General features: G+C 36.0%; 1 protein-coding gene across 6 annotated transcripts in view; it reads right to left on the bottom strand.

Moving 5' to 3' along the window:
* PPARA (peroxisome proliferator activated receptor alpha) overlaps positions 1-25,084 on the bottom strand; it is a 70,657-nt gene that overhangs the window by 9,426 nt on the left and 36,147 nt on the right. For 2 of the 6 annotated variants that reach the window (XM_066990318.1, XM_048046893.2), the window contains 2 exons: positions 22,377-22,503; positions 2,565-2,809 (listed from right to left, as the gene is read on the bottom strand). In XM_066990318.1, the coding sequence (XP_066846419.1) occupies positions 2,565-2,772 (208 nt within the window). In that variant the 5' untranslated portion in view covers positions 2,773-2,809; positions 22,377-22,503. Of the gene's footprint in view, positions 1-2,564; positions 2,810-7,497; positions 7,777-7,831; positions 7,994-16,811; positions 16,908-22,376; positions 22,504-25,084 lie in introns of those variants that run through there. The other 4 variants (XM_066990319.1, XM_066990320.1, XM_013184640.3 and 1 more) reach the window with 4 other exon arrangements.

The raw sequence follows: 25,084 nt of genomic DNA on the forward strand, positions 1-25,084 counted from the left end.
CACAACAACAAAAAAAAGCTTATTTTAAAAAATAATCGTGAGTCAGCAGTGAATAATCATAGCCATTAAGTGAATTTGGCATTAAGTGTTTGAAAATAATTCATATTTATATTAACATACAAACATATACAAAATACAAGGCATATCCTGCTAATTTGGATGAGATACAATGTCGACAGACAAAAAGCCTTACTAAGAAAGAAAGAGAAAATCAAGGTTTTTTGGATTTTCCCACATCTAATTTTTTACTTTGGATTTTTCAATTTGTTCTCAGTTTGAAGTGAATATGAAATTGTTTAATCCCAAAACTTAAAATAAGTAACTAAGTATTCAAAGAATTTTTCATTTAAACCAAGGAAAATTTCATAAATATAAAAATACACATGTAACTGTCTTCAGGAATAACTAATTTGAAACCAAGAAACAATATTCAACATGTATCTACTACTCAAGACAAATAGTAAAAAAAATGAAAAAGAAAAAAGAAAATCTACATCAACAACAGAGACCTCCCCCATGGCTTCAAGTCTGTATCACAATATCCATTGAACCTGTCACTCACTCTTTCCAGAAAGGTTATTAAGAGCTCATCTCGCTGTTACCATCTCTTCTGCCAGCATTCAGAATGAGATCTATTACTACAGCATGACAAGAGATGTATTTGTAGCTCAAGCTGAATTAGTCCAGCACTTGAAGACACACTTAAAAGTTCCACTGACTGAAAAGCTATCATAGTTTTAAATGATCATCTAAACTGAGAACTAAAAGGCAGTTAAACACATCATTTTTCTAAAGAAAAGATTTTATCAAAGTGAAAATATACTCCTTCACATCAGTAAAAAGGCTAAACAAATATTAAAAGGAAGGTAAGAAGAGTGTCTACTTCTAAGATAACCAGGCAATAAGTCTTGCTTAAATATTTTACCTTTTGAGTATAATGGGAAAATAATTTCTGGATTGCTACACAATGAATTAAACAAACTCTCAATTTTACTACTAGATAACACGTTACAGAACCAACACCTTCCAACTTCAATTATTTCAATTAATATTTCCACCTTGTTTGAAGAAAATATTTTCTGAGGCCAGAATTTCTTTTATCTTCCATCTTGCAGCTTGCACCACAAGACTTCAGCAAATTAATGGGTGTGTTATTTTAACAGAAAGATTAAGAAACACTTACGAATGTAGGTCAGCAAGTATTACATTGGAAAAAAAAACTTGGCATAGAATTCCGAGTCTTCATTGCCAAGACTGCCAAGCCCACAGGCAGTCATCAACAACAGCCTAAAACCCAGGATTTTTTAAAGTATGATTTTCATTTCTTTTTACTTGTCTTATGGAATTTGAGCCTTAAACATTTTCATTTTCCATCTTCTGTAACAGCAAAACTAGGAGTTTTTGCAATGAACACTGAATACTGAAAATAAGAAGCTGATACTAGAAACTGATCCAAATTATCATAGGACTTGTACACATATACACACACAAATAATTAAAAAAAAATCAGATCACAGAAGAACTGTATTATAAAGCCAGTACATATAAACTTTTCCTGTATGAGGCATATCTCTAGCTGTGAAAGTCTGCAACCAAAAGGGACCCAAACCATATTCTAACAAGCATTTCTTTAGGCAAGAGTGCCAAGGGACAGCTCTCCTTTCTTCCAAAATTTACACTATTCATTTCAACCACTTGTAGCACAGCGGTGCACCTCAGTTTTATTGGTGCAATTTTTGTAAAGTAAAATAGTGATCTACTGATCTCAGCCTAAGAATTAATTTACAGTAAAAAAATAAAAACACACAAAAGCAAAAACAAAACAGAATGCAAAACAACTAGAAGGTTAATCATAAACTTAATCTTAAAATGGTTGTACTGCTAAAAGGTTTGTAAAACCACAATTTCAGAAAGAATATCTTATTGATGTTATTGCAGTGCCCCACAACATTTCAACAATTTCCATTTTGAACCCTCAAAACAAATCTCACACAATGAAAGATCTTTTGACTAATGACTATGTACTATATAGCACTCTCAGATTAATTTTATCAGGGGAGAAACCGTTAGTTGAATAATGCTACTCTTGAGAAGGGAGAGAAAACAGCAAGTTAAAAACACCAGTACATTAAAATATACTGGAATTCTGGGTGCACTTGCAGGAGCTTGATTATAAATATATTTTTGACTGATATTTCATAGTACATTTCAAATACTTGTGATTTAAAGAAACTAAAGAAATGGTATTTGTTTTAGTGCAATATCATTACATCCTATATGACTAAAATATGTAACTTCTTTTCTAGAAATAGTGATTTTAAGTTATTTTGAAAAAGAAAACATTGATACTAATGATAACTTAAAAACCAGCAAGTTTACGTTACAATCTAATAAAGTAATTTTAGCCTTAAATATATTAAGATGAAGCTATTATCAGTTTATATATTTTTAGTGTCATTTAGTCATAAACAACAATTATTACATTGAAAAAAAAAAAAAGCTTTTATAAATACATAATAATAGGAATGAAAAACAAGTTTCCTGGTAACCAAAAACACTCTTACCTGTTATGACTGATCCGTCAGATCCTGGACCATTTCCCAGTGACTGGAACTCTGTTAAACTTAAAGCTCCAGAGCTATCATCACCTAGAGACTGAGAAATGTCTTGAATATTCTCCATCTCTTGTAGAAACTCTCCAGATAAAGGGCTACCTATATCATCCTCCTCCAAGGGAGTAAGTGGATAGAGCTGGTTTTCAGTGTCCACCATTTTGGTCAAGTAGAGCTGTCACTTAAACTTCTTTACACTGGTGGGGGAAAAAAAAAAAAAGTCCTGTGCTTACAAATTCAGAATACATATATTTATATTCGATTCTGTTACACACAGAATATTGAATACACAAACTCTAATCTGATAATGAAATATTATACAATATTCTGTTTCTCCAGAAGCTTTATGCAACATGAATCATTGACAGGACAGGAAAAAAAGTCCAAAAAATATTTCAATATGATGAAAAGATATGATGAGATCAATGTATAGGTTGTTGTTTTTTCTCCTTTGCTGTTGAAGCTTACAAATTATGTTTCTATAGCATGCATTATGCACTTCCCACCAAATTTCACAGAAAAATAAGTATCAATATGATTACATATTATGTGAGAGCAGTCTTTTCTCACTTCATCTAACAAGTTTAGATATGTTGATTTGGTCCTCTGTTCTCATCTCTTAGATTTATTTGATAGGTCTTACGACACTGCAGAGAACAAAATACTGCCTTATACTATAATCTTTATAGAAGCAGGTAAAACTAATGGTTTTTGACCTACTTAGGTCAATGAAGTTAACACCTTCATCACGAGTGCTTCAGCATATGCAATCCAACATATCTGTAATTCCTAAAGTTAGATTTATTTCCCACAGTGAAATGTTTTCAAAGCTGCCTTCCAAACTTGCCACCAGTGTAATCAACTTTAAGTAACAGTACAGATTCTTAAGAAAATTAAGTAGTTATTTCAACTAATAAATGTGCTGTAGAATGTTGCTGCTGCTGCCAAGACATACTGCTAAAAGGAACTAATTTTTTGCACTGCTGTGTTATACTCCGCACACGTACAGACACGTCTTGATGCAGTATTGACCATTCAATGAATACACGCTGGCTTGCAGGGAAGCTTTGACTGTTACTGTGGTTACTACTCAACGCTGAGCTTCGCAAAGAGCCACGTGTATACTGCAGTTTATCGTGGAGCTTGAATTTGCCAATAACTGGCTATATGGGGATATGCCAATACTGATTTTTCAATAAAAAGTACTAGGTTATGATAAAAACAAGTGAACAAACAGAAAACCCAACCTTCCTTGATGTTATTTAAAGTTTTATATAGAGCTAGTCTGGCTTCTATGACACTAAATGCTTTATATTAAGAAATCAATCCTTGTATCTGATAATTTGTAAATGACAGATTCATCCTATGAAAATTGGGTATTTATTCTGGTTAAAAAGTGGTTTTTTTCTTTTCTCTACATAATTGCCCAAAAGATGACATCTATGAGTGATACAAAGAACTATTGCTTTACATACTAATGACAAAAGACAGCTGTCACTTGTATTTGGTTATATAAAAAACTTAAAAGGATTTAGACTAGCAAGATACCTGCCATCAAGCCTTTTCTCCCTAGACTGATGGCAAAAGTCTGCCTTCAATTATATTTGCACAGATGTAACTGAGGGCAGAATGATCTGCTCTATGGAAGACTTAAGAGTTAATCTTGCAAAAACCTGCAAGTTACACGCAGTTTTTAAGAGATTTATTTTCCAAGTGCACTCAGCAACGTGCTCTTTCCGCTATTTCATGGAAAACCAATGGTTCATATATATATATCATTGCTATGGTGTTTTCCAATGTGTTCATTACATGATGTTAAAGCAAAACAAAACAAAAAAATAAATCTGTATAGCATAATAAGGCTTTCTATCCCACAATCTGCATCCTTCATACCATTGACCAGCCAATCGATGTTATTTAAAATATATACACTAGTCTTCTCTAAGTTTTCCTCTGATTTTAAGACTACCCATTTTTTTAATATTTATACCCAACTTCTATACTAGTACAGCCTATGTACCATTATGCATCACTCATTTTAGCCAAGTGAATGTTAACCCCTCAGGTACAAGAAGAAATTGAAATTGTATTGTAATCATAAACTCTGGTGATTAAAACAAAGCAATATGTTCTATATATCCTTCTTACAGCTCTATGCACCATTTTACTCATTTTTCGTAGAATCCTTAAGGTTGGAAAAGACCTCCAAGATCATCTGGTCCAACCATCCCCCAGCCACCAATATTACCCACAGTAATGAATTCCTATTTGTAAACTATATTCAGGCTCCCTGAAGAAAAAAGTTATCTGAAACAGGATAGCTTTAACTAGAAATGGAAAAATAATTTGACTATAAAGAGGATTTTCTTGGCAATAACTGCCTCTTAAATATCTGTTTTTGGCAAAATCCACTTTAAACAAAGTGTTATCAGGTTGCACAATGAACTACAGAGGAATATTGAAGTAACAACAAAACATCTCTTTTAAATCAGTGTCTGGTAGTTACATTAATTTAAACATTCAAACAATGAGCAAAGAAGCAGTAGGAAATACAAATGTGTTTTGTATCACGAGGTAGCAAATAATATCTAGGAGACTAAGAATAGGAATTTATCCATGATTTGTAACCCCAGTTACAACACTATGTCACTATTGATTTTACTCGGATATGCCACATTGCTACTCTATCACTATACACAGCTCAGTGTATTTAGAAATAACAGATAAATTAACTATCCAATTTGATATATTAAGTACTCAGTAGTATATTGCCAGCACTGTACTAGAACATTTATCAGCAATGCAAGGATTTTCATCTGTATCTCAACCTCAAGAACATCCAAGAAACCGTGATTGTGATAATCAATTATTTTGGAACACAACATTATATTGGAAAACTGAATCAGAATAACTCCTTCCACACAGAGTACTGAACTGTAATTGACATCCATTATAGTCACTACATGAATTCCATAATTTGAGACTATTTAGTAAAATCAGTTTCAAATATCACTTTCTTTTAAACCTCAACGGTTGTCCTGTCTCCAAGAACTACCTTTGTTTCTCTTATAAATCCTACTGGCTTGTGACATGACAAAATATGAACAAATATCTAGATTTGATACTCATAAGGCTGACAGAAGACACAAAATTAAAATCACTCCAACATACATGACCATAGTTATTTCTGGAAGAAAAAAAAGGCTCAGAAATTGCACGAATGACAACAATAAATAAAACACTCCCTAGCCTAACATTAGCCTAACATTTTAGGAGCATATGGTCACACATCAAAAGAAAATGCCACAGATTATTGTGCGCTATCTGACAGAGATTTTATTGCTAAACCATCTGCATGGATTCAGACCAATGCTTCCAATCTCATGAAGACTTGAGCTGCAAAATAACTTTGGAGATGCAAAGGCTGTTACAAAGCACTACTTTTGACAAAGTAAGAAAAAGAAGCAACAGCAAACATTTCTGGTTAACCTTCTTTGTTATTCTCTGTCACTACCTTTAACTGTGAATATATTTGTACAATTTCTCTCTTGAGGCAGCATGAAACATCTCCATAAACCCTGGAACTAACTCTGCAGTTTGCTGTTAGTTATCTAGCACTGTCCAAATCTGGTGCCACCAGCATTTATTACACATCTTACTCTCCCCAGATTTAACTGGAAGATGTCAGACTTCAGTGGAGAAACAAGAAATCAGTTATGCATTTATTTGTGAAACCAAAGTTAAATTACCATCGCTGTAAATTGTTTTGAGGGAAAGGAGTAAAAAAAAAAAAACACCTTGATGTATATCATTTTTATAATGGTAGCTGAGAATTCTAGCAACTGTTCTCTGGCAATCCAAAGTGGACTACCAAATTTGTCTCCCTAAGGAGCCATCAACAGAAAAAGGAAGAAAGGAATGGCAGAGATTATGATCAGCACTGCTCCTCCAGTGTGCTGAGTGTAACGGCATTGCTCATGGCACAGAAACATGACGTTCCTCTGCGGACGTGTAGCAAGAGTATCCCAGTATCGCTGGGGAAGTTTCAGGAAGCACCAGGCTCTGGGTAGCCAGCCCAGTGTTACTTGACGCTACCTGCTGAATCACACCCGCCTCTACAAATGCAACCTCTTAGTCCAGCACAAGTATTTTTAAAAGATTAAGTGAACACTGAAGTTCACCTTTCAATAAAGTAGGCCTTATTTGACAAGAAAGCAATGAAAAGACTTGATAGCTGAACTCTGAACATGGCAACAGCATTTTCAACAGCACAATCAGTTTTGTCCAAATTGCGTCATACTTCTCCACATTTGCAGTAAATATTTAAAATACACCAGACTGTTTAGCTGAATTTATATAACAGTTCAACAGCTAGTGAAATATAAATCAAGTAGTTTTTGTTTTTAACTATTAAATGACATACCCTTTTGTACTTTCAAACGCTACCAGTAAATTACAGCTGCTTAATCATTATGGCTCATGTCAATGGTTAACTAGCTACTTTAGTGAGCACACCTCTTACATAACCATTTCTGAAGACAAAACATACTAACCTTTCCATTACTGAAAAAAAAATATATTTTTTTTATCTTTTTTTTAGAAGCACAGAAACAAAACATTAATGTAAACCACCCAGTATTCGTGCAATGAACTCCTTTCATTTTGTCTTCTCTGTACTTGTGCATGTTTATACATGCATATGCTTTCATTGGCAGCTTTCACTTAATATGCATTGATACAGTTCATATGAAAATAAAACCTCCGCAGTAAAAAGAGTAATGAGTACAAAGTTTATTTAAATAACATTCTCAGAGAGTACTTTGCTTTACAAGAAAAGCTTTACATGTTACAAGAGTAGTTGGAGGTAGCTGCAGTGTCCACTCACATGCCTGTATAAGCCAACATTTCTTCTTATTCTGAAGACTTCAGAAAAATCCTGTGCTTGGGACATTGTCAGAGGATTTTCTCAGTGTCCCATACAATATTCTAGTCTCCATGCCACCTTTCCTACACCCGCATGCAAACACACATAAAGGAAACTGAAAACAAGAAAGACTGACATAGAAAAATGAGAACACAATTTCATATAATTATTGTTTTAAAGATAAACAGATTTTACTGGAGCTCTCTCTCAGTCTATTATCTCCGCAATATGCCTGCTTTTTGAATAAGTCCCCCTCTCCCACCACCACATTGCAAATAACCAATGAGTAACTTACCTATAAACTTGAGGCAGGTTTTAAAGAAATCACAGGCAGATTATCAAAGAAAAATGCCTATTCATGTAGCAATCAGTAATTTGCTTCATTTTGGAAAAGGTTGGTGGGAGACTAAACCCCTGGCTGTTCCACATTTAATACTTGCCAAACTAAGGATAATCCCTGTAAGGAGACAGATCTTTGAGATGCAAAGGTCTCTGAGAAACAGTAACAAAGTCTGGATTTACTGCATAAACAAATTGATCGTTTAAAGGGCTTGCTTGCAAATATCAAGGTTAAAGTTGAAACAATCATTACCTTCAGGTCACTGAGAATGTTGTAGCTGAATACAGAACATTTAGAACTAGTGGGTATAGTAGATGCTTCTAGAAAACTTTGGTGAATAGGAAGACAACAAGTAAATAAGCTGAAGGATATTTCCGATATCCTGCTTCAACACATAAAAACCATCAACTGAAAATAAAATCTGGCACCTGAAAGTATGAAGTCCCACCTCCTATCTGGGAAAGGATGCATGTTTTCTCCTTTATCCTCTGACATTTAATAGTTTTGATACTTTGTAACCATCCACACCAGTAATATTTTGTATTTTCCATAGCATTAAGAACATAAGACAATTTACAACAAATGAAAATTTTTCATGTGCCACCTCTTCATCAAGGCTGCCATTTGCACACACGTGCACACACACAGAGAAACTATGTTTTTTCCCTTTTATACAGTTGTACTCCAAGATATCACACACAACTTACAAGCATCCTTGCCTTTAAATTAAATCAAAATTCACATACTTTAATTTTCAAAAATAATACTAAAATTGCAAAGTTAAGCTCTTATAAGTTACAAAATAAAAAATTCTATGCAACCTCAGGTTTTTGAGGCACAGTAACAGAATGTACTTATATACTGCACAGTGTTCTTTCCCCAAATCATTCCCCTTACAACTGGGCAATGTATTAAACAGAAGTGGAATCACACAGCTCATAGGACAACACAGTCTATATTAGTCTGCAGTATTAAAAAAAAAAAGCTGTTAATTTATGGGTCAATCAAAAGGGAAAAATATTGTTTGCTTAGGAAAAGTGGGAGAAAAGAAAATCCTCTTTCTCTGATCTGTAAGTATACTTGTAGAACTGAAGAAACAGTAGAGAGTTCTTGAAGGAGGAGCAGAGGCCACAGAGACAAGTGTACTGGCTTACAGAAGTGGGGAGCATGATGAGCTTTACTTTCCTCCCCTGAAAACACTTCTGTAATTGCATCAGGAGATGCAGAGATAACACACTTCTAATCTTACATGGGAAGTGTTGTTGAAGCTCTGACACACTTCAAATATTTTGCTGATTGATACTAAAAGTGGTAAAAACAATATGGGAGTATTTGTTTGTTTTTGTATTACTCAGCCAAACCCGAGCAGAACTTACTGAGCCAGGCAGCAGCGTTTCTTTGGTCCCAGGATTTTCTGTCCTGCTGAATTTTAAAAGATGTGATCCAAAAAGAGAGAGGAAAGGCAAGATTTTCTTACTGAAAATTAACAATCTTTATCAACTTTTCCATACAAGTAATTTGCCAACACCAGAAGCAAACACTTGTAAAGACAGGACTAAAACAGATGAATTAACATGCTGTACAAGCAAGTCAACAGTAAGAAGATGCACACAAGCAGTGCTGATTAATGATAGGTTAGGTGTGAACAAAACCACACGAGCAACTGACTGCACATTACATTAAGCAGAAGCATTCTTTAACTAGATGTACTCTATCAGACTGTCAGGGAAATACACAATACTTCTGTGGTGCAGCACCAGCTATTAGCCCACCACGACTGGAAAAAATTTACTGATAAAGCCAACGTGACTTATTTAGGCAAAGTGTTGAGATTTTAAAATTAAATCTATTTTGTGACATATGCAGAGCAGAAGTTTTCCAGCTCTGTAGCAAGGTACAACAATGTTGCCAGAAACTCTTATCATGCAATATACATGATATTTGGCATGCAGATGCAGGTTCCCACCAGTTAAAAAATAAATAAATAAAAATCCTCAGTTCTTAACATGTAACCATATTGTTATTCAGTTATTTTTACTTTGAAATAGTAAGGAAATGTCTTTATAAAACTATAAAAGATCATTTACATAACAGTGCTACAAATCCACACTTTTCCTGGTACAAACCACTTAAAAAAATAAGAATATATATAAGGAGATATTAAAATAAGCAACAGCTCTTATTTGGCAAAAAGAGTATTACCAACAGTAAAACATAACAGCATACAAACTCTGTAAAGAAAACTAACAAGGGTTGTCAAACAGGTAGCCATACTAAACATGAAAGATTCCTTACCTAATATTCAAGTACATAGGAGCCACAATGCAGAATATTAATAGAAGTTTAAGGCTCTAGGAACATCTGTTTAACACTTATGTCCCTCTGCTTAACACTTAATGTCCATCCCAAGCAAAAATCTAAAGCCTTAACCTGTACGATTATAAAAACACTCAGTTAAAGGCAAAACATTCAAAGTCATCCTGGACCGCTAAATAAAATACTATCATATCTCCTTATAAAAGAGAACTTTGAATCACTTATAACTGCAGTATATACAGAGGCACAGTTTAAAATTTAGCATTTGCAGCAATATCATAACCTTTAAAGACCAAAAAGCCTAAAATACCTATGGAAAAAATTCCTTAACACTGCTCAGCTGTTAAAATTTGGGCAGACCCTATACAGAAAGAGGCAGGAAAAAAGTGACTAATCAGCAAGGCGGGGGGGGTGGGTAGGCAGATTGAAAAAATACAGAGGCCAATGACATAATCTCTAGTGGTCACTATACAACTACTTTGCATTTACTGAGCCAGCTTCAATCCCTGTTGGCATCTCCCTGTAGCTTCTTTCCAAGATTTAGTGGCAGAGGGCAGAAGCTACTTCATGGGTCCTGCCTCTCTGAAGTGGAATCTCATTGCCTAGAATATATTAGAGAAGGATAAATGTCTTTGAACAGGGCAACTCATCCCCCTTTTAAATGCAACATTTCTGCTTTAAAACCGTTTAGCAGCTTTCTATACCTTCATGTTTATATATTCATTATTTCCTCAGATTTTTTAAGTTATGTAACACATTCATTTTATATAAAGTAGTTGCAACAATTTTTTGGTTTTGTCAAGATTGCTGTTCAAGAAGTGACTAGTAACAGAACAGCAACAGCACTGTCCAGGAGGTAATTAAACTATTTCTTCCAAATTGAATACCCTCTCACAGGACAGAAGCAATTACTAAGGGAGAAGAAAAAATACAAAGCAGGAATTAATTTTCAGCAAACAGGCATCTCACCTCACGTCAAGCACCTCACTTACACATCTGAGTAATGCAGAACTCAATGGACTTTCCAGAGTGTGACTGGTCTTTGAGACCACAATTACAAATTTAAAAGCAGGACTTTTAAACCAGATCACTTCCCCAATCCAGTTCACTGCAAAGCCTCACAAATATTTGTGCTGGCTCAACACAGGGAGCAGAAAAAGCAGTTGGGGAAAGGGACAGATGTGCTGCACAGCCAACAAATGTATTTGTGGATGTGCAGACTGAATCCTCTCCGAAGAATCCAATGACTGTATCAACAGTCTAGGCTTCTAAATTAGGCTCTTGCATTGCCTGAAGTAAAGCAGCCCTGCCACTTAAGTGGCTGTTGGGCGCAGAAAATGGCTCTACAGATCAGACAGCCTCTGTATTAGACTAAGCAGTATCATCTTTTGATATGGCCATAAGACTTCCCTATAGGCTGGGGAGCTCATGCACATCCCAGTTATTCATTATTCTTCCAACAGTAAAAATCTCTTAGAAATCCAGTAAATGGAAGATACAGGCATTTACTCTCAGCTGAAACAACAACACTCCAGGCTTCCCACCCCTGAAGAAAAAAAAAAAAAAATAATAGCTCCAGTGCTAGAAACTCTGAAAGATGTAATCTAGCTCAAAGAAAAAATAAAATAACATATTATCAAATGGCTTCCTAACAGGAAATTTTAAATTCAACAAGCCCCTCAAGAACAGGGGAAATAGGAACTCAGTTGAGAACACTTTACATTTACATATATGACACCTACACTGACTAAATATTAGACCAGGAAATACATTTCATCTGAATTTTGTATTTGATCTACAACATTAGCCTAGTCAACCTCTAGCAGACAGATCTTGACTTATAATGTACAGAAATACCACAGCTCCAAGTTATCAGTATGATGAGATCTGAAGCCTGTCTTTAAATTAGCCACTGCTAACCCCTTGAACAACAGGAGCCAGATTTGACTTTGTCAGCAACAGGACATAAAGGTTTTGCAACTTTGTCTTCAGGCTCCAGAGACAAGACTTACAGGTCTATCACCTCAAGTTTACATTTATCTAAAGCCATATTTGTTTTCTTCCACGTAAATGGACATCAGATATATCAAATATGACAGTACTCAAATTTGCACCAAGGTCCTTCTGATAAAACAAAAATTCCATTTTTCTTAGTTCATTTCTTTAAAGAACGGAGATTGTGTTGTTGCTTGAACTGACACAAAGCTCAAACAGATTCACATCTGTATTTTTATATGGAATCCCAACATGACATTCAGAGATTTTGCTTTGTTTTTTCCTCCTCTAAATGTGAATTTTCATATCCAAAAGGTGAATACCTCACTCATTTCTGTAACTGGGAATAGAAAGATCAGACTTTACTTTTCATCCCTAGTGAAGGCTAAGCAGAAACTTATATCAGAAGTAGCTATATGCCAAAGTAAAGCATTTAAATCTTTCTTTTAAATCTATGTCTGCTGAATCCTTTAAATTCTTCTAAGACTTGACTCGTCAGGAATTCAGTACAAGTAAACAAACTACAGAATATTATATCAGGACTATTGGTAAGCAAGACTGTTAACCTTCACTTTACTATTTTCTTCAAAAAGTGCTTTGATGGGGTCTTTGCTTTAGTTTTTAATTGCAGTACAACCCAGTCTGATCTATAGATGATTCCTGACTCTAAAACAGGTAAGTACCAGCAAAGTCATAAGGGGGAAACTTTGCGGAAAAATCTTTCGTTTTCCTTTGACTTTTGCTGTCGAGATGCCCAGAAATCCTGAAAAAATGGCAATTTGTGATTTTTTGCCTTTCTCCATTTATCCTGGTTTTGGTTCCACTTTTACAGAAAATAATGAGCACTGACACATAGTTGAGAATTGACTACATGCTTAAAATTATAGAATAGGCATACTATAATTAACATGACATTAAAAAAAACAAAAAACAGCCTAGACAACAGTATGTGGGAAGTTCATTCAATTTACCATGAAAGCAATTATTCAGATTGGAATTAATAACATCCCATATTTTTGAGGCTTCAATACAGACATAAGTATATTTTATTAATACAAGAATCAAAAAACCAATAGGAATGTGCTTCAAGAAACCCACTGCAACATCTTAGTAATCACTATGTTACAGAGGACGTGGTGTTCTCTGATACGTGCTCTCTTTCAAGTCCCCACAACTACTTCTTACAGCTCATCAGTTTCTAATAAAACCCCCACTTCATTGTTATATATACATCTATGCTTGCAGCACACTCTACCTTTTTTTCTTTTCCTCTCTCCAGACAATCACTGGCTTTGCTCTTTATTCAATGCTGTTTCAGTGTCCATGTCTCTTCAGGTCCCTGTTATATTCTACTCAAATTATTCCATACTTGAACGAGATTCAAATGATTATACATGTTAATCATAGCAGTCATAGCAATTTGCGCTTCAAGCTTTAACAGATTCTAAATCATTCATTGACAGCATCTTGTAGGCAATGCAGCTAAAATAATTTAGTGTTTTGCACAAAGGTGCTTTTTGTGTTTGCTGAACACTTACATGTGAAGACCATGACTACTGAGAACCAAAGATACGACGCATCATTTAAGAGGCCATTTTTTGTACATGTACATTAAAATCTAGGATTAGATTTATGATTGATATTTGAACCAATGCAAGGTCACATTCAGACAAACATGACTTTTATGTATTTGCTATTTGATCCAAGACCAAGGTCACGTTCATACAAATGTGTCATCTGAGTACTTGCTATATTTTTATTACCACGTTAATGAACACAAAGCTCTTCTACTTTCCCCATATGTCCCCAAACTCCTTATTCATTTTTGGAAGTCATCTGGCTTCTTTAAGTTTTGCATTACTGTCCAAACATCTGACAAGCTAACTACCTAAGCCAGTATTTTGAATCAATTAACAGCTAGGAACACCTGGACTTCCCAAGTCAGTGTGCTCAAACTGAGGATAAACCTACTTGCATAGTATGTCCAGAATTAAGAGAAGTTAAAAAAAAAAAAAAAAAGTCTTATGAACTGCATGAACATATTAGATGTCATAAAACCATTATCAATGCTCTTTTCTAAAAATAGTATGTAAAAGTAAGTTTTAGTGGTTAAGTCAAAGTTGGTTCCTATGTGTACAGCATTTACCAACAGCCTACACATCTGTCTTAACATGCTGCTCACTGAGAAACAAGATCATTGAGACTACATTGAAATGTTGTAATTGTTCCCTTACATGTGTGAGTAATGCATCTCAGATTATGCAAAGTGACTTCTCAACAATTTTCTAACCATACCCTGACATTCTACAGAGATTTCCTTTGTTGAAGGATAAAGATATCTGAGGGTAAAAGGCAAATACAAATTGCATTTTAATGTGGTGACTAAATGATTATCTCCAATATAATCAAATTTTGAGTAAATAAAATGTAAGTCTATTGCTAAGTTTCCTGCAGAGTATATTTTTATTACATATGGTAAAAATAAACTTCAGAGGGTGAAACACTAAAGACTCTGTGCAAACAAAATTGTCCATTAAAATTATAATCTGATACACATAGAAGAAGTGCCAGGTAGGTTTTTTGGTCATTTTCCATTAAACATATTGATGATGCTGTTACATAAACACCTATAACTCAGAAATTTTACTTGTTCCTGTGCTTGATTTAAAAAAAAAAAAAAATCACAAATCATTGTCCTATTCAAAAGGACATCATAACTTTTACAAGCAAAGATGTCTAGCAGCTCTTACTAACAAATGTGAGACTTTAGACAGACTATATTTATAAAAAGAAATAAAAAAATCAATTGCCATTAACTTATGGAATCAAGCAAAGACTTAGATGATTTAGTGAGAAGCAATTTCTAAACCTCCAATAACATTGCAACAATCTTTAGGGTTCATGTATATGCATGGATGTCTTAAAATGTGTTCTTATAAAGTCGGATAAAAGAATTGCATTTGTTTTATCTCCTCAGACCCTTGTGTGTGGTAGCAATTGGTATATATTGGCAATAATTTCTTCCTGGCAGGACTGGTAATAACATACTCTTAAAACTAAGAATTCTTGGTGTCTTGTAAATAGAAATACCTGCCTTAAGTATAAATTCATAGTAAAACTAAGGCTGAGAAATAGTTAACTCATCATTTGTTTTGTGAGCATACTTATTATTCCTGTATGATTTCATCCTTGCTTATTCTTCAAAGCAAAGCAATGTTCCTACAACAAAAATACTTCAACTGAACACAAATGCTAGGCCTCAAATTCTGCAACACAATCTACAATACTTTAAGGATACCAAGTAGTTTTGTTACCTCGTAAAGAGATTTTTGAAGTTGTATATAACTGAGTTTAAACAACGTGATAAAAACGTGACAGCATTACATTGTGACAGTAACTAAATATGGAAGGTAGAATTCATATTGGTATTCACTGTCAGTAACATTAAAACAGTGGAAAAGGGGTAACTGCTGTTAGAAGAAATAAGACGCTTTAATTTCTATTGATTTGCTTCCCAAGACCTAACATTTTCATACCATTGCAACCCCACATCATCCTATCGTGACTCCCTGATCTTTCCCTTCCTCACAATACTTCCCTCTCCCCACGCAACGTCCCTGAACTACTGACTGGGCAAACAGTGAGCACACGCTGTAAGCTGGCTCAGAGCTGCATGTTGCAACCAGTGCTCCTGTGCTGACTGGCAATTAACAGGCCAAATAGAACAGAGAATTGTTGAATTCTTATTGCATCATTTCCTCAGCTGGGTCAATAATGTGTTTTCCCTCTTTCTGTCAAGTTACCAACTTCCAAAAAAATTATGCGACTCCAATACCTTTGCAACCACCACTCCTCGGTCAAATTTGGCAAGACTTGCAGGTTCAAAGTTATTGGAAGAGGAAGGCAGACCATACTGCATATACCTGACTTTTTGAAGTAGCAAGACTAAAGAGATGAGAAAGTAATTCTGAAGACAGTTATCAATACATCAGTTTATGAGCATAACTCTTCTTTTGCACTTACTAAGGTTTGTAGAATACACAAATGGATGCCTGAAGTTATGTTAGTACTTGAAGTATTCTTCTAGTTTTCCAGGATCCCTCACTTTGACTCCTAATTGCATACTTTATTAAGAAAAAGACAATTGGCTGTCCTTGAAATAGTGGTTAAATTTTCACTTTGGCTGAGGACTTCTGACCTGTAGGCAAAAATAGTAGTTCTTACAGAGATTCTAATGGCAACATCTTTCCTGAATAAAGAAAAGAGCTATTGTCTTGGAACAATAGTTTTTTAATCGAGAGAGAGAGATGGATTCAATTAAAATTACTCAATGCAAACAGGTGAAAGATGGTTTGGATTTTCTAGAATATTGGTTTAAGATCGTTCCTTTTATCACTGAGATTATGCAAAGCTTCACTTGAATCTTCACTGTCCTTCAACCACAACCTGGGACTTGCAATCCCCTTCTTTAGGAGCACCTAGTCAGATAAAACTTCTCCACCTGGTGAATTCCCACATTTTGCAATTCTTATTTCATTACACAAGCCCCATCCTCAAAAATCAAAACAAAAAAACCCCACAACTTTGTATCTGTATGTGTAACTACAGTAGCTCTCCTACTTACGACCAGCATTCCTTTACAAGGTACATGAAGCCCTTCAGTTTCCTCTTTTCATCTACTGCTTAAACTTCCATCTAGGGTTGGTCTCATTGTTTTGGCCTGGGACAAAAACAAAGTTACTTTGATATCTAATGCTGCAACTTCTGATTCAGAGATCAACAACAAGAAAAATCTTTTTTGCCTCAAGTATACATCCTTTTCAGTTTCCAGCACTCTCCCCATCCCCAAATCTCAGGTTTCGGTTTTTGGCTTTACCCCAGCATGCTCAGCTTCAATAGTCTTTCAGCTGTCTTATCCTTCTCTTTCATAAGCTGTGTCAACCCACCCTCAAATCACCTCCTTCATCCCCTCGGGTCCTCTAGTCTTCCATCTCAGCTCCTCTAGTATCTGCACAGCTGCACTCTTCTCACCATCTGCAACCCCCTGCATGATTTATCATCAAACGTAACAGACCATGATTATTCACTATTTAAAAAGCTACAGTGGAATTTACATCTGTTTCTGGAAGAGATTCAAGAAGCCTGAATTCGCCTTCTTAGTGGAGAAGAACACCACTGTGCATTTTCTGTGGTTTTATTTCACTGATAAACTTCATTCCCCTGCCCAGACATACTAGCAAAGCATATTTGATAACCTAAATTCAGTTTAGTAAGATTTACATCCAATAAAAGAGACTGACCTTCAAACAAGTTATTACAGATTAAGGTTCTTTCTTCTGGAAATTAATTGAGTAATCCCAATGAGCTAGCTTTTGTACTCTTCTACCAGTAGACTAATGCCTTCTATAAACAGCACCTGGAATTGCTTGGTTTACTTATTCTTCAGTGTATTACAATTTTACTCATTCCTTCAGAGTATTTTTTACATGCTCTCATTGCTCAATGATTACATTTAAATAATAAAAAAACCTGCTAAAAATAAACTAAGTTTGATTTAATGGCGTGCCACAACTCAGAGCATCCAGAGTGGAATGTGAATCAAAATTCTTTCACTTTTTGTTGTTGTCAAGAAAAAGGTCTTCAGTTTTGTTCCAATAATTTAGAAATTCCTACCATAAGAAGCTTTTCTGCATGACAAATGTATCACCCAGAAACAAAGTTTACATTGAAGTAACATTGCAGACTGGAGTCCTAGCAACAGGTATGAATGCAATGAATCTACATCTTTTGGCAAATGGACATCAAGTACTTGTGCTTCCAAGCTACTGACATGTCAGAGGATATACTTGGTTCACATGACTTCACAGTTCTAAATCAGGTCACTTGCTACAGTATAGAGATCACAAGCCTCACACTCCTGCATGATCAAAAACATCAAAATATAACCAATTATTTTCCTGACATCTAAGCTCTCTGCTCATCCTTCACATGATGTAAAGGGTATCTACTTATTGGTTTAACAGCACTGTATTAACAATAGTATCACCACTGCTGCCTGCCTGCTACTCCACCTCTCCTCCCCACTTTTTTTTTTTTTTAAACCAAGGAAGAAACTGAATTACAGCAAGGTGGGAAAAAGAAGACAAAAACAACCAACAGACCAATGAAACAGTCAGGACAAGAAATTTTGTTTACAGAGTCCCACATATACTTTCATATATCAGTTTGAATTTAATTTGTAAGACATTTTAGCTGACAGAATAGAACTTTGAGAAAGCAGTTACAAGGGGGACAGCACTCAGCCCTCTGCAAAGCCACACAGAAGTTTCAGGTTGCAAAATCAAGTTGCATTAAGGGTACAGCCAGCTTAAGTAACTAATAGTTCCATGACATCAAAAGGATGTCCCTGCCATAGCTCTGATATTGTCAGTCCTGCACTCTCCCCTCTTCATTTCCAGCCACGCAGCTCCAGCCTACCTTTGGGCTGGCTCCCACACTGTCTGACCTCTCTGGCCACATCTATAAGAGTAAATAAACCAGGGTCAGAGCTCAGGCTTGAGTCATACGTGTTAGCGTTCTCTCTGACACCATTTTGGCCCACACCAGCTTGGTATTCTCCCAGCCAAATGCCCAGACCTGGTTAAGGAAACAGCTATCTGTTCTGGGAGGAAGGCTGCTAGGTGTGTGCGGTATTGCCACTTCGCTCTGGGTCCAGAGAACAATCCCCAGCATATTTTATTACCTAGTATAGACACAGCCTCAGTGAAACAATCTGGCTCATTAAACTGGTAGAAACATAACACAGGAAAAATGTAAATAGCTTGAGATAGCTGAACGGACTCACTGAAGGGCAGCAAAAAGGAAGGAAGGCTGGCATCCACGTTGCTGGCAGGAAAGGAAAGAAGCACGAAGAGAGAGCATGCCTGATCTTTAACAACAGTTGCTGGATCAGATCAGGCCATGATGTGCAACCACACCTCTCACTGCAAGCCTCGTATTTGCAGAGCTATCAGCAACAACACAGAGAGGGGACAGCTGATTCTGTTTTTTTCATACCCACATATCAGGTAGAAGAGAAATAAAATGAGTGATAGCTGCAAACTAAACAATTCTATCTTCTTCAAGGATAATCACTATTGAATTTCAATAGGATTTATAATCTTGAGAAAATGCAATTCCCTGTAACAGTTAGAATTATGGCAGCTCAGTGCACTGAAAATCAGGTGCCCAAAACATACATTTAAAAGCTGAGAATTTGGCAGCTGTTTGAAAACATTGGCCTGTTTATGTACAGCCACATCTCTATGGAAGCACAGTACACAAAAAGTACAGCTGCTGTTTTTTTCAAAAGCAGTATTCTGAGCTGCAAACTATTCTCGTCCCTTAGCTACATGTTTTCTAAAGCTGCTACCTGACTTGTTTCTAGTCAGTCTGGCCTGTGTAACTCCACACAGCAGTCTTTTGTTCCACGGTGCATAAGAATAATAATAAATAAAATATTAAAAAATATTTTCAGAGGTAAGAAACAGTTCAAAATTCTTACATGCTCTTCTCTCTGGGCAGCTATGTGCAATACGAGTACGCACACTGCACCATTTTTAAGTTTCAGGTATATACAGCTTAACAGTATAACTACATTTTATGCCACTGAGCAAAATTTCCAATAACCACCGTGTCAGAAACTACCACAGATAGAACGTTCTCCTGTTTACATAGCTCTCCTCTAGTGAAGCTGCATCCATACAGCATCTTCCATTTACAACAAATCTGCCTAGGAAAACCCAGTAATACAGCAAACGTACTCCAAACTGAATGTTTACCTACTGGCTAAGAAAAAGATTTGAAAAGTCACATTTAACCATTTCCAACTTTGCTGACTAAACATCACTGTCCAGTATTCTGTGCATACCTGTGCTGGTTCTTTTTTCCATTTTTTTGTAGGACTACTAACATTCATCATGAATCTAATTCTAGCCTCCATGAGAAACATATTTTTAAGCTGGCAATGTGTAGCTCCTGTTGTCTTCCCCTGAAAACTGCCAACAAGCCCACAATATTCACTATGACTCGTGGGCTGCAACACATGAGACTGGGTGAATTTGTGGACTGCTATAATGGAGCATTGCTCAGCCCCATTGCAAAGAATGCCAGCAAGCACTTCCTGGCAATAAATCCAGGAGTCTTGAAACCAGCCCTTCTTGACAAAACACTCATCTTCTCCCTCTTTCCACCCTCAAATCTAAGTTGTTTTATACTATATTTTTCAATTTAACTACTCCAGGGAATATTTTTCACACATGTTGAATAAACACACGAGGAGGCTTTGTTTTCTTTTATATGAGCCTGCACTATGACTCTAATGCCATGCACTTAATAACATCCTTGCTGAAGCAGTAACACTAACAGGCAAATGGGATGTATCAACAGTAATTGAAGTCTTCACTTTCAAAGAGATTTTGCTAGAAGACAAAAGTTCTTACCATCTGAACACTCACGTTATGGTTTAAATTCAACAGTTTCTTTTGTGAATTGCTGTATCAGTAATTTCTAGTAAATAATTAAAATGAAACAGGCATGTACAGTCTTATTTATGTAACAAAAAAAGAACTGCAATACAAGTCTACACGCAGATATTAGAAATTTTTCAGACGGTAGAGCTGTGCTGGATGTGTAGATATAACCATTAAGACAGTAAGCCCTGCATCAAAACCTTGATAGAATAGTTTGAAATGAGCCTTTTTTTTTTTTTTTGGTTAAATCTAAATAACATTAGGACAGACCGTGATAATGTTTTTCCATGCAAAATACATCACACTCCAAGCTACTCAACAGTAAATGCTCTCAGCTCCAGGATTTCATACACATTTGGATGAACAATAATTTACTCAGCCAGCAATTTACTTGCACACTGAACATCAGCTCTGGTTTCCTTTTACATACTTACCAACAAACTGGACTATTGAAATATGAAAATAGTGGACTAACTTGCTTTCACATGCATGTCAGCTGGCTGGAACCAAATGCCAAAAAACCTTACAACTTCAGTAGCTGCTAAGTGCCAAGTAGCAACTCTGAGTTTCTCAAGGCAGATGCATCTTTGACCAGGTTTCTTTCTCCATTTGGAAAGCTAAAGTGAATAATTTTTTAGTTTATAAATACATAAATAAATAATACCATATGATTGTATATCAACATTTCTAGAGAGGGATAGGTAATTTGCCAAATGCTTGCAAATACTCCTCATATTGTTAGTGTTTCCACATGTATGAGACAACTTGAACTTAAAACAATAAATTTAACGAATGTAGTACTGCAACAAACTATCCTGTTTGCTTGTTCTCATCTTTCAATCTGCAACGTACAAAAAAAAAAAAAAAGCTCACGCTTACAGCAGTTTAAAACACAGCAAGCAACCACACAAACCAGTGATGTAAGAAGCCTTTATCAGGATTAGAATTACCAGTGAATTGTATTTTACAATTTGTATCCATCTGTGCAAAAGAAGCCCTTTGCTGGACACAGAAATTATACTTCCCAGATATTTAAAAGACACATGCAATGCACTTATAAATAAATACTGTTTCATAAGCAGAAACCATTAGAACTGGTATGAGGAAGCAGAATCACATTTGGCAACATCTCAATGCAACATACAATCTGGTCACACAACGATCTGCTTATATCGATTTAGTGTTTTAAAAACACACTAGATATTATGCTTTTAAGAGAGAGATTTTAGTTTCTAACAATCACTTTTATTTTGAGTATAGAGATGATTTAGAGCCTCATCTTACAGGATAAGTACTTTTTCACTCAGTGTCTATTCAGCATTTTACAGACCTGTTCCTGTGAGATGCTGAACACTCTTGAACACTTTTAAAAACTTAAAAATATTAAGAATTCATCTAATTAAGAATTCTACTGGGTAGCGCCTTTACACAACTTCCTTCTATGTAAACGTCCAACATAGCAACAGACACTACAACATAAGGAAATATTACTTACACTGTTTTCCTGATTGTGCCACCTTTCGTGTCACCTATTTGTTTGTACATCTTGCTCAGATTTCTTTCCTTGTCAGTTGACTACATATTAATCACTCTTTACAGAAACTGTACCTCAGATTTTTTTCTTCTCTAGTTGTTCAAAAATATTGCCAAGGTAATTCTCAGTCCATGTATTTACTCACCACTTCACGCAGCATCTTGCAAGGTTGAAACAGAAGCTCTTTTCCATAATATGTTCCCTTTCCATTTCACGTGCACATTGGCAATAACAAGGGTCTCTTCATTAATAAAAACGTGCCAACATTCTTTCTTTAAAATAAAAAAATAAACAGTCAACAAATTTTCCCATAGCTTACTAATCTAACTTTATACTGATATCATATAATGTACTGCTTTTTTATGTTCATGTCTCTTCAGAAAAAACAACACTGTCACTTCACTTGAGCTAAACCTGTTTTGTTTTTTTTTTTTAAATGGCTGAGGTTGTAAATACAACACTTAGTTTTACAGAAGGACTACACTGACATCTAGCTAACTAGGCTCTGTGACTGGTACATGCCAATATCATTCCAAGCTTTTTTCTTCATGCTAAAAAAATAATAATAATAAAATAAAAAGCCCTCAGTTGAGACCACTTCAGTCAAAGCCCTGTGGTATTTTAATTACCTGTTATAAAACAAAATACTTTTACCCCTAAGAAGAGTTCTCACAGAAGTTATAGTCTTTATGTAGACAGACTGTTATGGATCCTGAGGTACACACACACGTCCCACAATATGTCTTTGGGGTGTGGTTGGTACTTGAAAGGCCAATTGCAAAGGGAGAGATTTTATTGTTACATACTTTACAAGGCCCGTACTGAAAAAAAAAAAAAGCACATACATAGCTATATAAAAATAAATACTGCTTTGATTAAGTTGACTCCCCAGTCCACTCAACTCAAAAACAAACAAGTTAAATTTAGGGAGATTTTGCAAGAGCAGACAGATTAAATTAAAAATGTTAAAATTCATGAATGCTGTAAGAATGTTTGTATTTATAATAGATACAAATTCAATTTCGTTTATTCTCCCAGACAAGTAAGGCATTCTCTTCTTCATCTCATAACAAATATTCCAGTTGCAAGAGAAGCAACTAGGAACTGAAATCACAGCAGGTAAGCCAAGGCAACATAAACAAGAAAAAAGCCCTATTTGCAATTTTGAAGAAAGCACTTCTTCTGAAAACTGAGAACTGAAAAAAAATTTACTTTGCCCTCCTTGACCACTTCAGGTAAAGAGTGAACACTGTAATCCAATTTCTAGAACAAGATGAATATCCTAGGCCACTTATCCTACTGTGCTGTAGGACACAATCTTCTCTAATGTTTTTGTAACACTCAACACAAAATATTAAAAACATAATGACACTAAATCACAACAGAAATGCAACCCCTATTCTTTGCTTTAAATTTCATAATTCCCTGTGAGAAGACTACAGTTTTGAGGGGCATGAACAGAAAATGAAGACATTAAAAAAGCAACAACAAAACTGAACTGCAAGTGAGAAAAAGGCTTTCAGGACGTACAAGATTATCACAGGCAAGCAAAACTCTCTATGCCGCCTGAGTGTACAGGATGAGAGTCAATACAAGGCATCAGCAGATTGATAAGAACTTTTTTTTGGACTATGTCAAGTGCTCCTTCCAAACATGGGAAAAGCAAGAGGGCATGCTGGCCACGCAGTTGTACAAACCTCTGATAAGGTCTGGGCACACACTCATCCTTCTGAAACAATACCTTGTGCTACTTAAAATCCAACAAGTTGCCACGAAAAGTAACTGAGAGCCAAGGGCTGCTGGATGGACAGCTAATGCCAACTAACAAAGGTTATGATACTGGTTTAGCTTAGCGTAGGCTTGTGACCACATCACATGAACCACCACTGCCGTCAGTTTCAGCATGAGACCAGGTATCTTCAGTGTTATGGCAACAATTCAGAGTTTATAAAGGAAACGCTTTTCAGTTTTGCTACCTGCAAAGACCACGTGAATCACAACCCTACGATCTGTGTTTGATGCTATTAGGAAAGTCAGTGCATGTTCTATAACACAAGTACAGTTTGATTAAACCTTTCCGTCCCAGCAAAACTTATGCAATGTCTTTATTTGTGAAGTACTACTAAGGCATCCAATGCCACCAACATGCCAAACATCTTTAGTCCAGATAATCCTGGCTGACGATGCCTGTACTCATACAGCTTTCATCTGAGAGCTTAGGAGCAGCTACTCGTGCGAGTGAGACTGTGCTAATCTTAATATGAATACACAAGGCAAGACCTTGTAACACTCCTTTCCGTTTCTGTTTGAACATTATCTTTTCCACCTGCTTTACAGATGGCAAGCGGACAGCCTGGTAGGAACCATCAGGAACACGTTTTGCTTGTCAAACCACAGAAGTCGATACAGGGGGAGCTCCCACAGACCCACTCCTTGCTCCACAGGTATCCTGCTCTCCTCCAGCCAACTGATCATGAAAAAAGTACACCCTGACCAGCCAAGCCAAGGCAACCTCCAAGTGCAAATCCTCCATCTGGTTCCCAAACAGGACAGGCAATTCAAATGCACCACACCAAAGCGACAGGACAGCAGCAAGCTGGCACCTTGTGCAGCAGAACATCACCTTCCACCTCTCCATTCCCCGAGCCCCAGCATCCTGACATCTCCCTGAAGTTTCTAGAATTGCTTTTTGGACTAGAAACACGAGCTTCAAACACCAGGGATGCCCCTCCTTGCCCTTGGACCCCCAGGATGCAGCCCAGCAGTAGAACATGGCAGTAACGTGAAGTAAAACCAAACTAAACCAAACCAAACCAATCCAAACCCAACCAACCCAAACCAAACTCATCCACA

This window comes from Anser cygnoides, chromosome 1, assembly GCF_040182565.1.
Source record: "Anser cygnoides isolate HZ-2024a breed goose chromosome 1, Taihu_goose_T2T_genome, whole genome shotgun sequence".
NCBI lineage: Eukaryota > Metazoa > Chordata > Aves > Anseriformes > Anatidae > Anser > Anser cygnoides.